General features: G+C 43.0%; 1 protein-coding gene across 1 annotated transcript in view; it reads right to left on the bottom strand.

The window, feature by feature from the left end:
* The window catches only part of LOC147463097 (pentatricopeptide repeat-containing protein At4g18975, chloroplastic-like), a 56,043-nt gene that overhangs the window by 31,649 nt on the left and 11,559 nt on the right, over window positions 1-12,835 (bottom strand). Inside the window, exon 3 of the mRNA XM_086487327.1 lies at window positions 12,316-12,456. Coding sequence (XP_086343453.1) covers window positions 12,316-12,456 — 141 coding nt within the window. The remainder of the gene's footprint in view (window positions 1-12,315; window positions 12,457-12,835) is intronic.

Genomic DNA, 12,835 nt, shown 5'->3' with positions numbered 1-12,835 from the left:
CTTATTATTGAAGCCAAAGGATATAGAGAGAAATAGATAGAGAGAGAGAGAGAGTGAGAAGATCGACACAGTACTAGGGACCAGAAGATGGGTTGGTCCCCCCCCTTAAAGAGAATTCTTTATTAGGGAGAATCCTTTTACAAGCACAAGAACCGGAGAAAACCCCTCCGTTCTAAATCTCTGACTCGATGGTCGTTCCTTCCCGTAAGGGAAATCCGAGAGACAAGCTCTCAATCCTTTTTCCGTCTGTACTCGGAGTTGAGACTCCGCAGACAATTTCCGAATTCCGTTTCCGGAATTCCCAAGCGTAGGCCGAAGCCTTCTCGCTTCTTCTTCGCGATGAAGTACCTGCAAACACACACGCAAACACACGACAACAATTCGTATGGCGAATCCACAATAGGTACCTGTCGCTCTTGCGAGAGAAAAGCGACTTCCGTGCTTCGTAGTCTCGCGATCTCTCGCGTCTTCTGGCGGCAGAGTCTTCTCTTGCTGGCGCTGGCAACCTTCCTTCGGTGAGGGCATGTGGTGCTTTTATAGCTCCTTCACCACGGCACGAATAGCTGCTCGCAGAGAGATCGCGGCCGTTTTTTTGTTTTTCCAAGTTTTATTATTATTTTATTTATTTATTTATTTTTTTTCTGTTCTACCCGAAATAGGGAGAGAGAATTTGCTGGCTGGTTTTGTTGCTTTATTTTCTAAGTGGCTGCCCACTTATTAAGTGGACGGCCGGCATATTTTTAAAATTGGTTTGAACTTGCCCAAAAACTCAATAAACCTTATAAGTTAAAATCAATGCTTTCACAGCGCTTCCCAGGTGTCCCTGATGCAACCACATGCACGAATGCAATGCAAACATAGATTCCTCACGGGAAAGCGTTTGCTCTTCCCGGAAAACTTGTTCAAATTTTCCGCTTTTTAAGAAAAGCTTCTCAGAACCCATCTTTATTCTTGTGCTTGCGTCTTTACGCGTTTTCCTCTTTCCAGTTCGGATTTCCTCTCGACTATGGATATCCCCTTTCCGATGCACCCGTCACCCACCTTGTGACGCATCAGGAATACCCATCACCTAGTCCTTTCCTACCAAACTTACGGTACAATCCCCTTCACGATGCTCTATGTCACCCATCCTATGACGCATCAGAGATGTCCGTTCCCAGATGGTCGGATACTTCTTCCCGATGCTCCCTGTCACCCATCCGATGTACCCGTTCCTGGTGGCCTTACAGATATTCTCGTTCACAGTGCTATCGTCATTACTTTGAATGACGCACTAGGAATACTCTGTACTCGAATGTCTCCAGTGAGAAAAACCCTCACTTAAAATTCCAATAATTCATTTAGAATTATTTTTCCTTGATGCTCCAAGCGAGAAAACCCTCTCACTTATAAATCCAATAATTCATTTAGAATTATTTTTTTGTCAGATAAAGCCAATTTAGCAATAGCAATGGACACAAACAAAGTGATGAACACTGTGAATGAAGGTGTATGAGACTGAGAGATAGAGAGAGAAGAGAATACTACACCAGAGACGTTGTAAAACCCTCCTCCGAAGGCCCCACTCTCTATGGCGAGAGCAGTCTACTTATGATTGCACAAATCTCTACAATGCTTGGACTTGCCGACGATGAGGATGACGACGAGACGGGCTGAAATCTGAAAGGCTAATGGCTGAAATCTGCAAATCTTCTATCTGTTCAATTCTGACTCTATTTCGGTGACGAAGTCGATGACGACGGTACGACGACGATGCGCTGAAAACGCAAATGCTGGAATCTGCGTTTTCCGGGCTGAAACTGTAAACCTTGCGGAAACTGACTGTGTGGTGAGGAACTGCTGCGGGAAGGTGAGATCTGCAAGGTTCGGGACTTCTTTTGCGAGTGCTAAAGACTGAAAACTGAAAAACGTTGATGCTTCTTGGTGTTCCGTCGCGGTGAATCTGCAAAACGCTATGCTAATGCAAAAACGCTAGGGCTGAAAATGGTCCTGCTGCTGCCGGTTGTCCTGCAAACGCTAGGCTTCTTGGTTGGTCTTGCTGCTGCCGGGGCTGATCTGCTATGCACAAAACGCCAGGCTGCCTGTGGATGAAAACGCTAGGTCCTTGCAGATGCAAAAACACTAGCCCTGCTGATGTGGGGGGTCTTGCTAAGAAGTTGCCTGTTGAACCTTGGTTCCTGCTGCCTCTTCTGCCTGAAGGTGCTAGCGCTAGGTTTGCTTATATACAAACTTAGCAAATTTGCCCTACCTACTTTCCAACAAAAGTCACTTAAAAATAATAAGAAAAAAATGTCAAAAATAGGGAAAATAGGTCTATGCACTGTAAAAATGCTCATGATGGGTTCTGATGGAAATCTGATGATCATGCTCTGTGCAACCAGAGGATATGCATCTAATCTAAGTGTCTGGACATGCACGATCTGCGAACAGACTCACAAAAGTGCCAGATTAACTTCCTATTCTAGACTGACTTGACTGAACTGAACCCTTGTCATGCTGTAGCTTGTCCACGGACACATAAGGTTGGATGTGTCACGTGACAACATGTATCTAGCATGATCATCTCATATGTAGTAGTGGCTGTAACTCCTCCCTAAATAGCACTGCTACTCCTCTTGAACCTCTACTCCCATGCTCAGATCTCGCAACTGTCCTTTGGGCTGTATCCCATCCGTATCCCACCACATGTGGCATAAGTTGTCCAAAGGCCTGACGAGTCTCTGAGAAGAAAACAATGTCCCTATCTTTGAAACTGTTCTCAAAGGCACCAACGTCCAACCTCATAGATCCATTACAATTCCAAGTAGCCATCTTCAATGTGGTCCCATAGGTCTCACACCATCATGTAGAGTGCCACTCTACAATCACCACCCGACCATCTCTGTAAAAGTCCATCTTTCCCTTCTCCCTTGCCACTGTAATCTCTGACATTACCTCTCTCATATGAGCAAGCTGTGAGAGAGTGAGATCATCACCGAGGAATATACCCGTCTTCTTGAGAGTAGGACTCTTTCTCAAGAATTCCTTCTTCTCTTCCAAGGAGGGGAAGCGTAGTATGAGAGCTCTCCCTTTCGAAGATTCTCTCGGGCCATCGCTCTTCTTGCCCACTCTCCATGCCTTTGTGTGTGAAGGCTTGTTTAACCCCATCTTGGATGTGAGGCTTGTGACCTCTTTTTCCACATTGTTTATGTCCTTGAGGCCGGTTACCCTCACATGTAGAGCCCGCATTCTCCTTCTTTGTTCCTCTTCGAGGGTCATGTTAATAAGAGTGGGTGTACAAGGAGCTTCCTTACCTTTCCCTTTCTTGGCAACCTCAATCCATTTTTCAGCCTCCTCTACTTTCTTTTGTGTTGCGGAGATGACCGCAGCCCATGACTTCTTCTCCTCACCTTCCTTGATAACCCGTATTTCTTCTCTCATGGTATTCCATCATGGATGGTTGAATTTCGCCTTCTTCGAGCCGCCCACTTTTTGCTTGTAGATTTCGGATGATGGAATCTTGGATAACCACTTTCTCCTCGAGCGAAGCGATCCTCCTACACATGCCATCTCTTTCTTCGGTCCATCTCTGAAATATAGTGCTCCTCTCCTTCCTCCACTTTTCCACTTTGTTTCTCCATTCTCTCATTTCCTTCTCTATTGCCGACATCCTCTTTCCTGTTCGCATGAAAGAGGCTTTATGGGCAACCGGTGAGGGATGCGTCTTCTTACACGTAGGGGAAACCATCGGCACTTCTCTGACGCTTCCCATGAGCATGAGAGAGAGAGAGAGAGAGAGAGAGAGAGAGAGAGAGAGAGAGACTCTAAAATAGCAAAAAAATAAAAGAAACTCTAAAAAGCAGCAAGAAAGGCTTGTGAAACCTTAAAACAACCAAAAAAAAAAAGATTTGAAACCCTAAAAAACAGCAAGAAATAGTGACAACCCTAAAAAAAAAGCAAAAAACAGTGACGAAATCCTAAAAAACAACAAAAAAACAATTCCGAAACCCTAAAAACGCCAAAAAAATAGTGACAAAACTCTAAAAATAGTGAGAGACCCGCGAGAGAGAGAGAGAGAGAGAGAGAGAGAGAGAGAGAGAGAGAGAGAGAGAGAGAGTATTATATCCCCATTACAAGAGAGGGAACCTAGTCTATGACACCATTGAGGTGGGTGTCAAGTGTCCGGCGGACGTAGTGTGCATGAGCAGGTTTGCTCTAAAATCGCTCGAGGCATCGTTAGGTTGAGCGTGTTTGCTCTTGAGAATTTTAAGAAGGGAAGGAGATCTCCTGAGTTCACTGAACCTCTGACACAGAATGAGAAGGGAAGGAGATCTCCTGAGTTCACTGAACCTCTGACACAGAATGAGTATACCTTCGGGTACATGGATAGCACATGAAGATGCAGACCTTGTTGTCGAGTTGAATCGACTATAAGTCAAATTCTTTTTTGCTAAACAGGATAAGATGAGCCAACTTCTTTTTCAGGAAATGGATTGACATTTGAGATACCTCTCTTGAGCGCCTTTTTGCGGGCCATGATATTCCGACTTGAGTATCTCTATTTGAGGTGTGTTTGGTAGCTCTGATTATCTTACTGAGAAGGGGTTTTTTAATGGTCATTGATCATGGAGTACGCCATGTGGTTTGACCACTACAATAGCATGTTATGGTTGCAACATACACTTCTTCATAAGCAGGCCGAGTACTATTAGCATACTGCTAGATTGAGCATGAACTATTATGTTCGTCTATGAATGATCGGCCAACCGCTTCAAGACGGAAAGAACTACCTTCATATGGGAGAACATCCATGAGAAGCAAAGCGGGTTTTCTCTTTTGTGAATCAAGATCAAACATACGTTCAGAGAATGCTATGGCTAGAATTTTATCTACCTAAGATTTTGCAAGCCCTCCTTGATACTTGCAGGGTGAACATTCTTGATGACCTCTGCAAGGAAGAGACGCAGATGGGGCGTTAGGACAACACTGCCGGTGGTAACAACCCATAGGAGGAAAACACGGAAAGAGGTGCCGCAGTGCACAAGGGATCCTAGTATCGGAACGATCGACCTACCTTGAGCAAAGGTCCCGAACAAGAACCTTCTCTGGTGGGATGGCAGACTCTCTTTGGCAAAGGAAGACATCCTCACATGAGATTAATGCTTTATGATTTGGACATACCCTATGCGGGAGGACACAAGAGGTTTAAAATTCTCAAGATTATCAATGCCAAATTACGCGCAAGCACAAATACCTAGATCGATTTCTAGGAAGATTATTCTTCTCGACGTTGAGAAGGCGGAAGTGAGTTAAGAGATTCTCGGATAAGGAAATTTTCGATCTATCGGAAATACATGAATGACGAATGGCATACATGACTCTAAGGTTGGTGAGTTTCTTGGGACTTTAGTACAGTCCAGTCCTTGACATTTTCAAGGAATTCGAGGACAAACATGAATTTCTCGTAACGGAGTTGAGTACCCCATCTACTTTTGAATCGATAAGGTAATAATTGAATTATTGAAGTTTGGTTTAATTGAATTTTTAAATTCTCTCTTGGGAAAGGACAAGCTCAACTCATCATTAAGCAAGATTTGGAATTTTTCCCAGTTTCTTCCGGGCGGTTCAGTTGGACCACTACCAAGGCCTTTCCGAGGCTCCCCTGGCGATTCCTTGCAGTTTAGGTGTGAAACCCTAAACCTGCAGAAAAACACAGCAGGCTGCAATTCTCTGTTTTGGACCATTTCAAGCGGAGCGAACACGTCTACATGTGTCTCAGATACTTCCGCACGCAATGGGATAGTTCCCCTTCGAATCGGATGAGTTTTCACGCCAGAAAACTCTCCGATTTCGTAATCCTTCGCGATGGAACTGTGCGTACCTGTAGGGGATTAGCAATTAGCTAATCCGGTTCCTGTTCAGAAGGCTCTTGCCTCGGCAAACGCGCATAAACCCTCAAAACTGTACATGATCAACTGAGAGGGAGACCAGCTTTCCATTAAAGCTGTGATCACCTGCACCCACTACTCACCAAAACACTGTAAAGCACAATGAGCTGCAAATCAGCCTCCTGTCTCAATTTGGGCGCCCACTCTTCTGGCTGAGAGTGGCAAATTGCTGCAGAGCTGCCATGTGTCCAGTTTGCCTCTGTAGAGTTAATTCCTAGTACCGACTGACTTATAAGTGTAGCGAGGGGGCCTAAATGACTTTGAATCGAGCCTAGACACCCTTTTACTGCTCGGATTCCAGTGTTGACTGGCCCAACCATCTCGTGGTGACCTGCCCTCCAACTACGGATGAACCTCTTGGCCGTCAACCATTTTACACTGGCCACGCAATGTCCGACCATTTGTGACTTCAAAAAGAGGGTCCCAAAAATTAAATAAAAATCATCCGAAAGAAACCAACAACTAAGGTTAGCAGTTGCCACGTCCTCGTGACAAGCAACGTATAATCTTTTTTACACTATCAGCCAATAAACCTTACGCTATTGAATGCCCTCAATTTTAATGGGTTCAGTGGCGGACTAACTGCCAAAATTCAAACCCAATGTGAGCATCCCTTTTCAAATCACCTCTTACAAAAGACTTGAACTTACATAATTAGAAAAAAAAAAAACATCCAGCCAGCAGCGGGTTCAATTTTCGCAAGTTGCTTTGCTCTATCAGCCAGCACTGGCCTTGTGTGCATCTCTTGCGCGGTACACTTCCCAGCCATGGTGGACAATGACCCGGTGGGCACTTCTCCCGTATATCTTGTTTATAGACGAAAATCCGGCCGAGATTTTGCAAGAACACTTTGAATCTGAAGTGATAATGATTCCAAATTCCTCGACTCATTGCCTGAGCCCGTTCTAGACATAGTTTCAGCTCTCGGAGTACTCGTCCCAAAACCTGCTTCTGCATCTGTTCCCTTTGAGGAGTAACCATGCCGACTTCACAGGACGGAGAAGGTCAATCTGATGACGCCCTTATCTCTTATCAAGGAGCACTCGCTTGGATCATATGCAGACGCAAAACACTTCTCGGAGTTGTCCTACTACTTCTCGGACAACTAATGTCCACCACCTTCTTCCCAAGCTTCAGTGGACAAACAAAACGAACCAGATCCCATTGATGAGGTAGACAATCGCGAACTTTAATTACTTCATAAAATTTTAATGTTGCTCAAAAGAAGAAACTGGATGTTAAACTGTTTGAGCCTTATAATGGTCGCCGCGACAAGCGCGTACTGGACCAATGGCTATTCAAAATGGAGGTCTACTTGTCCAACACGGACTTAGTAGAAAGTTAAAAAATTGCACTTTCTAGTTCTTTGCTCAAGGACACAACATCTCTCTGGTGGCAACGACGGGTTGCTGATAATAAACACAAACCTTCTTGGGACAAATTCCGGCGCGCTATTCGCAAGACGTTCGAACCTGCCAATGCGGATTTTCATGCCCTGTCCTCTCTTCGCCGCCTGAGCCAGACAGGTTCCTTGGCCGCGTACATCACAAAGTTTTAGAGACTAACTCTGTAGATAGAGAATCTCAGCCCTCTGATAAACTAAACAGTTTCATAGATGGGCTTGAACCAACCCTAAAGGATGATGTGCACAAATACAGCCCTACCACCTTGAATGCCGCAATTGCCTATGTGGAGCGTCTTGGCGATAATCGACGCCCTACAAGGAACTTTTACCCTGGTGATAGATCTTCAAACAGCGCTCGCTTTTCAAAGCGCGATCGTAGAGAAAGCTATAGCCGAAGTCAACAGCATCAATCTCAATTTTGGCAGAGCATGTACCGGAGCCTTATTCAACTTCAAGGTTCTATTCTCAAGATCGACAATCTCAAAGCAGATCTTCTTCAAAAGCTCCACTTGATCGTGGTAAAGGACGTGATTTTTCTCAAGACCGGTGTTCTAATACTCGGCAAGGCTCTTCGTCAAATGCTTCTTCGACTTCAAAGAAGGATGCATTATATACAATTTGCCGTGGTAACCATAGATGGTATCGATGTCCAAAGAAACTAAATCCGTCTAATCTCAAAAGAAATTCCAACGCAAAAACATCATTGAATTCTATACAACCAGCTTCTGCTCAAAATAAAGGAAAATATGTGGTCAATAAAATTCGTGTCTCAGAGGATACAACCATTCTTATGAAGCATGGTCAATGTGATTCTTCAATTTTAGAGCCTCTCTCAAAGCAAGTTCTGAGCCTTCTTGGACCACTCACTGGTCATACCATCAATGTTTTGGTGGGCAACGGATGTTCTAATAATTTCGTCAACACTCAGATAGTTCGATAGCTTGGCTTGCCAACTTAGAAGACATCTCACTTGTATGATGTGGAATTAGCATATGAATCAATTTTAACTTGTAATGAGACAATTCGACACTTGCACTTCGATATTCAAAATTATGCAGATCAACTAGATTTTGAAGTAATGCCTTCATCTTATAACGACATGATTCTTGGTCAGTATTGGTTATTTAAATATGATCCAGTTATTAACTTTGGAAGACATACTATCAATTTGTTCAAAGATGGACGTGAACTGATTTTACATAGGCTTTAGCATGCGGAACGAGTGATTCAAGTCTCACGTGTACAAGTCCAACAGCATGATACAGTGGATTATGAAACGAATATGATTTCCAATGCAAATGTAGAAATTTTGCGTTCATTAACTTTTCCTGAATCAATTAATGAAGACAAAGATGATTTTTTCAAGCAAGAAGTTTTTCCAAGTGATACTTCATTCCCAGACAAAGATAAAGACATAGTTGCATATTTTGAGTATGAAGACGATTATGCTTTCTTTGATTCTTTGTTGGATGATGATATGCCAATTGCAAGTCATGAAGTGGCAGTTTCTGAAGATGATTCTGAAAAATTTTGAGATTCGTTATTGGAAGATGATTGCAGTCTCAATCCAAAATCCTCTCTAGCGATTCATAAAGTTAAAGTTACCCCATTTGAAGAGTGCCTTGAGAATATTTCCTCTTCACCAAATATTTCACAATTATTGGCAGATTTTGAACCAAAAGTCTTACATCACATGAAGGATTTTGAAGATCAATCCCTTGTTGCAGTTAACCTGATTAAGCCAGATTCTTCAAAAAAGTCTTTGAACAATGCAATGACATGGGGATTTAGCACTCAAAGCAAAAAGGTTTCGCAAGAAGCAAAGGTTCAAGGAAGGTTTCAGATAACTCAAAGACCAAATATTTTCGGAGATTCAATGCTATTCCAGAGTTCTATCAACATTAGAAGTCATTTCTTTGACACAGCCGCTCATTTTAAATGGGAGGGAATGTCACGATTGTGACGTATTCTTTGTCTTTGTATTACCTTCTTCACCGAAAATGCACCAGATCCGAGACCCCCGATTCTCCTAGGGATGCATCTCTTCACCCAAGAGTCGCACCTATTCGGCGAATAGCCATGAATGGTTGCACCTTTACGCCGAAGGGTCACGACTCTACAGTAGAAGGACACGACTATTGGCCTAGAGATATGTCTCTTAACCTATGGTCATGTCTTTTCATCGTGTCTCTTCAGTTTCTATATAAGAACACCCTTGCAACACATTTCAATCAATCAACACACATTCTCTAGTTCTAGTTCAGTTTCAGTTTTTATCTAAGTTCACTTATGAATAAACACAGATATTAAGAGTGTTCTTCACATCAAGTCAAGCTGCCAATTCACGTGAAATGAAGTTGGCCTTGGCTCCTCCATCAAAGAAAATGAGGGCTTCCCAATCCTTTACTTTGCCCCATGTGCGGCAAAGTTCCGTACTTTCGTCCATCTAGCTCGGGTCGGTCACCATGCAATCCAATACCATCCTTGCTTTCATCTTGCCTTTTCTGCCACGTTCTTCCGCTGCTCTAGACTCTCAGGCCTTTCTTCAGTTTGTCCTCGCTGTGCATTTTTGGGGCACTTTGCGGAGATGTGTCTTTGTTCCCCGCAACCAAAACACTTCCCCTCCTTGAGATAGTCAGCTCTTTGTTCCGCAGTCAATCGGGGTCAAGCATCCTTCTTTTCTGGGAGTTCTTCTTCTTTCTATTGTCGTTTGTCGAGTTATGTCCGGTCCTTTGTGTCAAAACTTCATCAGTGGGGTAGGTCAAGTTACCCGAATGTATCGAGAATCCCCGCTTAGCATGTCCCATCAATTGTTGTATGGACTCGGACTTTTGCTCAAGGCAGTAATCTCCAATCTCTTTAGGGAGTCCGCAACAAAACCGCTCAATCTGTTCTTTAAAAGTGACCTTTTTAAACGAAGAGGTCGGTAGAAAAGAATCCCAGAACCTTTCACAATATGCGTCCAAAGTGTCACCCTTGGTCATCCGAAGATGGTTCCGAGCGGTTCTCATATCTCATTCATACTCCTGGGTCAGCCAAGAAGAAATAAAGAGCCGTTTGAACTTCAACCACTTGGTTGGGGCTTCTAATATCTCTCCTCATAAGAAGGGTGGACCACCATGTTCGTGCATTTCTCTTCAAAAACGATGTTGCCATCCTGATCTTGGAGTGCTCTGAGTAGTGCCCTCCAGAAAAGGCTATATCAAACTGCTAAATGAAAGCCAAAGCCTTCGGAGCATCTCGGAATCTGGAAAAGGATTCAAATTTCATTGACTATCCACCCTCTTTAAATTCCTTTGTCTTTTTGTTCTTATCTTCGAGGAAGTCATACTGGTTGGCTTTGTAAAAATGTTTCTTCTTTGCATAAAACATGTGATTGTCGGAGTCCGAACTGTCAGAGGATGACGCACAGAGAGGGACAGCGGTTGGGGTTTGGCTAGCATACAGCCAACACCCCTTGATTTTCCTTGGGTATAGGCACCCCAAGGAAACTCAAAGACACTCTAATTGGGACTACCCACAAGCATAGCAAATATGGTCCAGGATCCTCTTTCTGATGGCATCCATTCCGCCAAATATGATGTTCCCATGAGGGGGGCACCATGACCAGCAAGGCCAGCACTAGGCGATGAGATAGAGCAAGTCAGTCTAGGGATCAGGCTTCAGGGTATATGACAGTCTCCACCGGCATTACAAGCCACCTGTGTGTGTCTTCTCCCTCCCATTTTACGATTCAGCCATTGATGATTGTACATATGTTGTTGATCATGGGAGAGTCCTCCTTTTTTACTGTACAGTGTATCCTCTTGATTAAGGAGATGATGCACATTGGGCAGATCAAAAAAATAATATAACGAATTTTTACCGCAAAGAGAAAAAAAAGTAAAATTCATGTAGGGGTCATGCAATGTAGCAGCTTTCAAGCAGTTTGAACCAGCTATCAAAAAACTTGGTCACCATCTTTGTACCATCAGTCACGCAAATTTATAAAGGGGGCATAACATTTCTCTTCAAGAGAATGACAGAGAAGGGCATATACAACCTGATGCTATGTTACTCCAAATTTAATCTCATTGCACTTGCCACGGCTCACTTAAAAATAGTCATGATCAATTGGGTCTAACAATGTTGCCCATACGGCATACTCTTCCCATAAGGGACTAAGGCTATTGGAAACAAAATCATTCACGATTCATCCACATCTTAAAAATCAAGGTCCAGCGAGCCAATAATCCATCCCATGTTTGGCTGTAATTGGCAGTTCATTGACAGGTATCGTTTTAATTGCTTATATGATACTTTCTCTATCATAATAGAAGACTCAGACACTCTCCAAGGTGCAAGAGACTGGCCAAAATTTTTGTTAAAAAAATTTCATCCAGTTAGGCTGCAGGCATTGTGCATCAGAAGAAGTCTCAAAGATGGGGAGCAACTTTGCAATGGACTAGCAAAAGCAAAATGGGCCATACGGCTAGTTTTTGAGCTTGACAAGATTGCTCAACAGTGCAAAGGCGATTTCTCTACTACACACTCGGAATTTGATCAATCGATGGCAATAGCTGAGTGCTTCCAAAATCGAAACCAAAAATGTCGGCTACCACACTCCTCATACCAATCCTTATTGTTGAAATGCCTCTTAGACAACGTGAATGAATCATAGAATTTTGCACGATTACATCTTGCACATTGAATTGACAACTAAAATGCAATGATATGCTTCTCTGCTCTTGGTGGAAAGATATCTTAGTACGAATACATCAGCCTCCTCCATGGTCATCTCACATAGCTGGAAAAACTTTGTGTAGGAAGACTCAGTTGAACAACTTGATAATGAATAATACTCTCTACCGTGAAGAACTGGGCATACCGCAGTAATCATAATCAAGGTTTAGGCAGCACAAAAAAGAAGAAAAGACTAACATTCGCACAACTGCAGATTATGCTATTTATAAGAAATCATGAAAGTTAAGAAAGAGCTGTAACCTGAATAAGTTTTTTCCACTGCTTTTCTCGTTCAAAGACTTGCATAGCTTGCTTAATATATGCAATTGGAAATTTTCCTTCTAGGGTCCATTGGTCAAGTTCTTTGCAGACTTCTTCATCAACATCTGGCAATCTTAGGACCTACACAAGTTATAATAAAAGAATCACCTTCCACAGAATATAAGAACGAAAAGAAAGCTTTATTCACATTGATACATTTATCAGTGTTTGTACATAGCACGCAAAGAAGCCATATCCGAACAGACAATGGCAGCCCTTAAAGCAGTGTTTAGGTTGTAAATAAACAGTTTCTTTGCTCTAGATTATCAGCAATCCAAACAAAGTGAAGCGCAACCTGGAGGTAGGAGACATTTACAGCGCACAAGCTCTGTAAGCAGCTATAGCTATGGGACTTAAGACAGTCACAGATATCAGAAATTCTCTTCATCTCTTCAAATGCTATGCACCTCTCTTGCTATCAGTTTTGGGCTTCCCACAACTTATCGCTATGTTATTATTC

The sequence above is a fragment of the Adiantum capillus-veneris genome, chromosome 2, assembly GCF_014529385.1.
Source record: "Adiantum capillus-veneris isolate H3 chromosome 2, ASM1452938v2, whole genome shotgun sequence".
NCBI classification, from domain to species: domain Eukaryota; kingdom Viridiplantae; phylum Streptophyta; class Polypodiopsida; order Polypodiales; family Pteridaceae; genus Adiantum; species Adiantum capillus-veneris.
The sequence above is the reverse complement of the archived record's forward strand: the minus strand, read 5'-3'. Positions and strand labels throughout refer to the sequence as shown.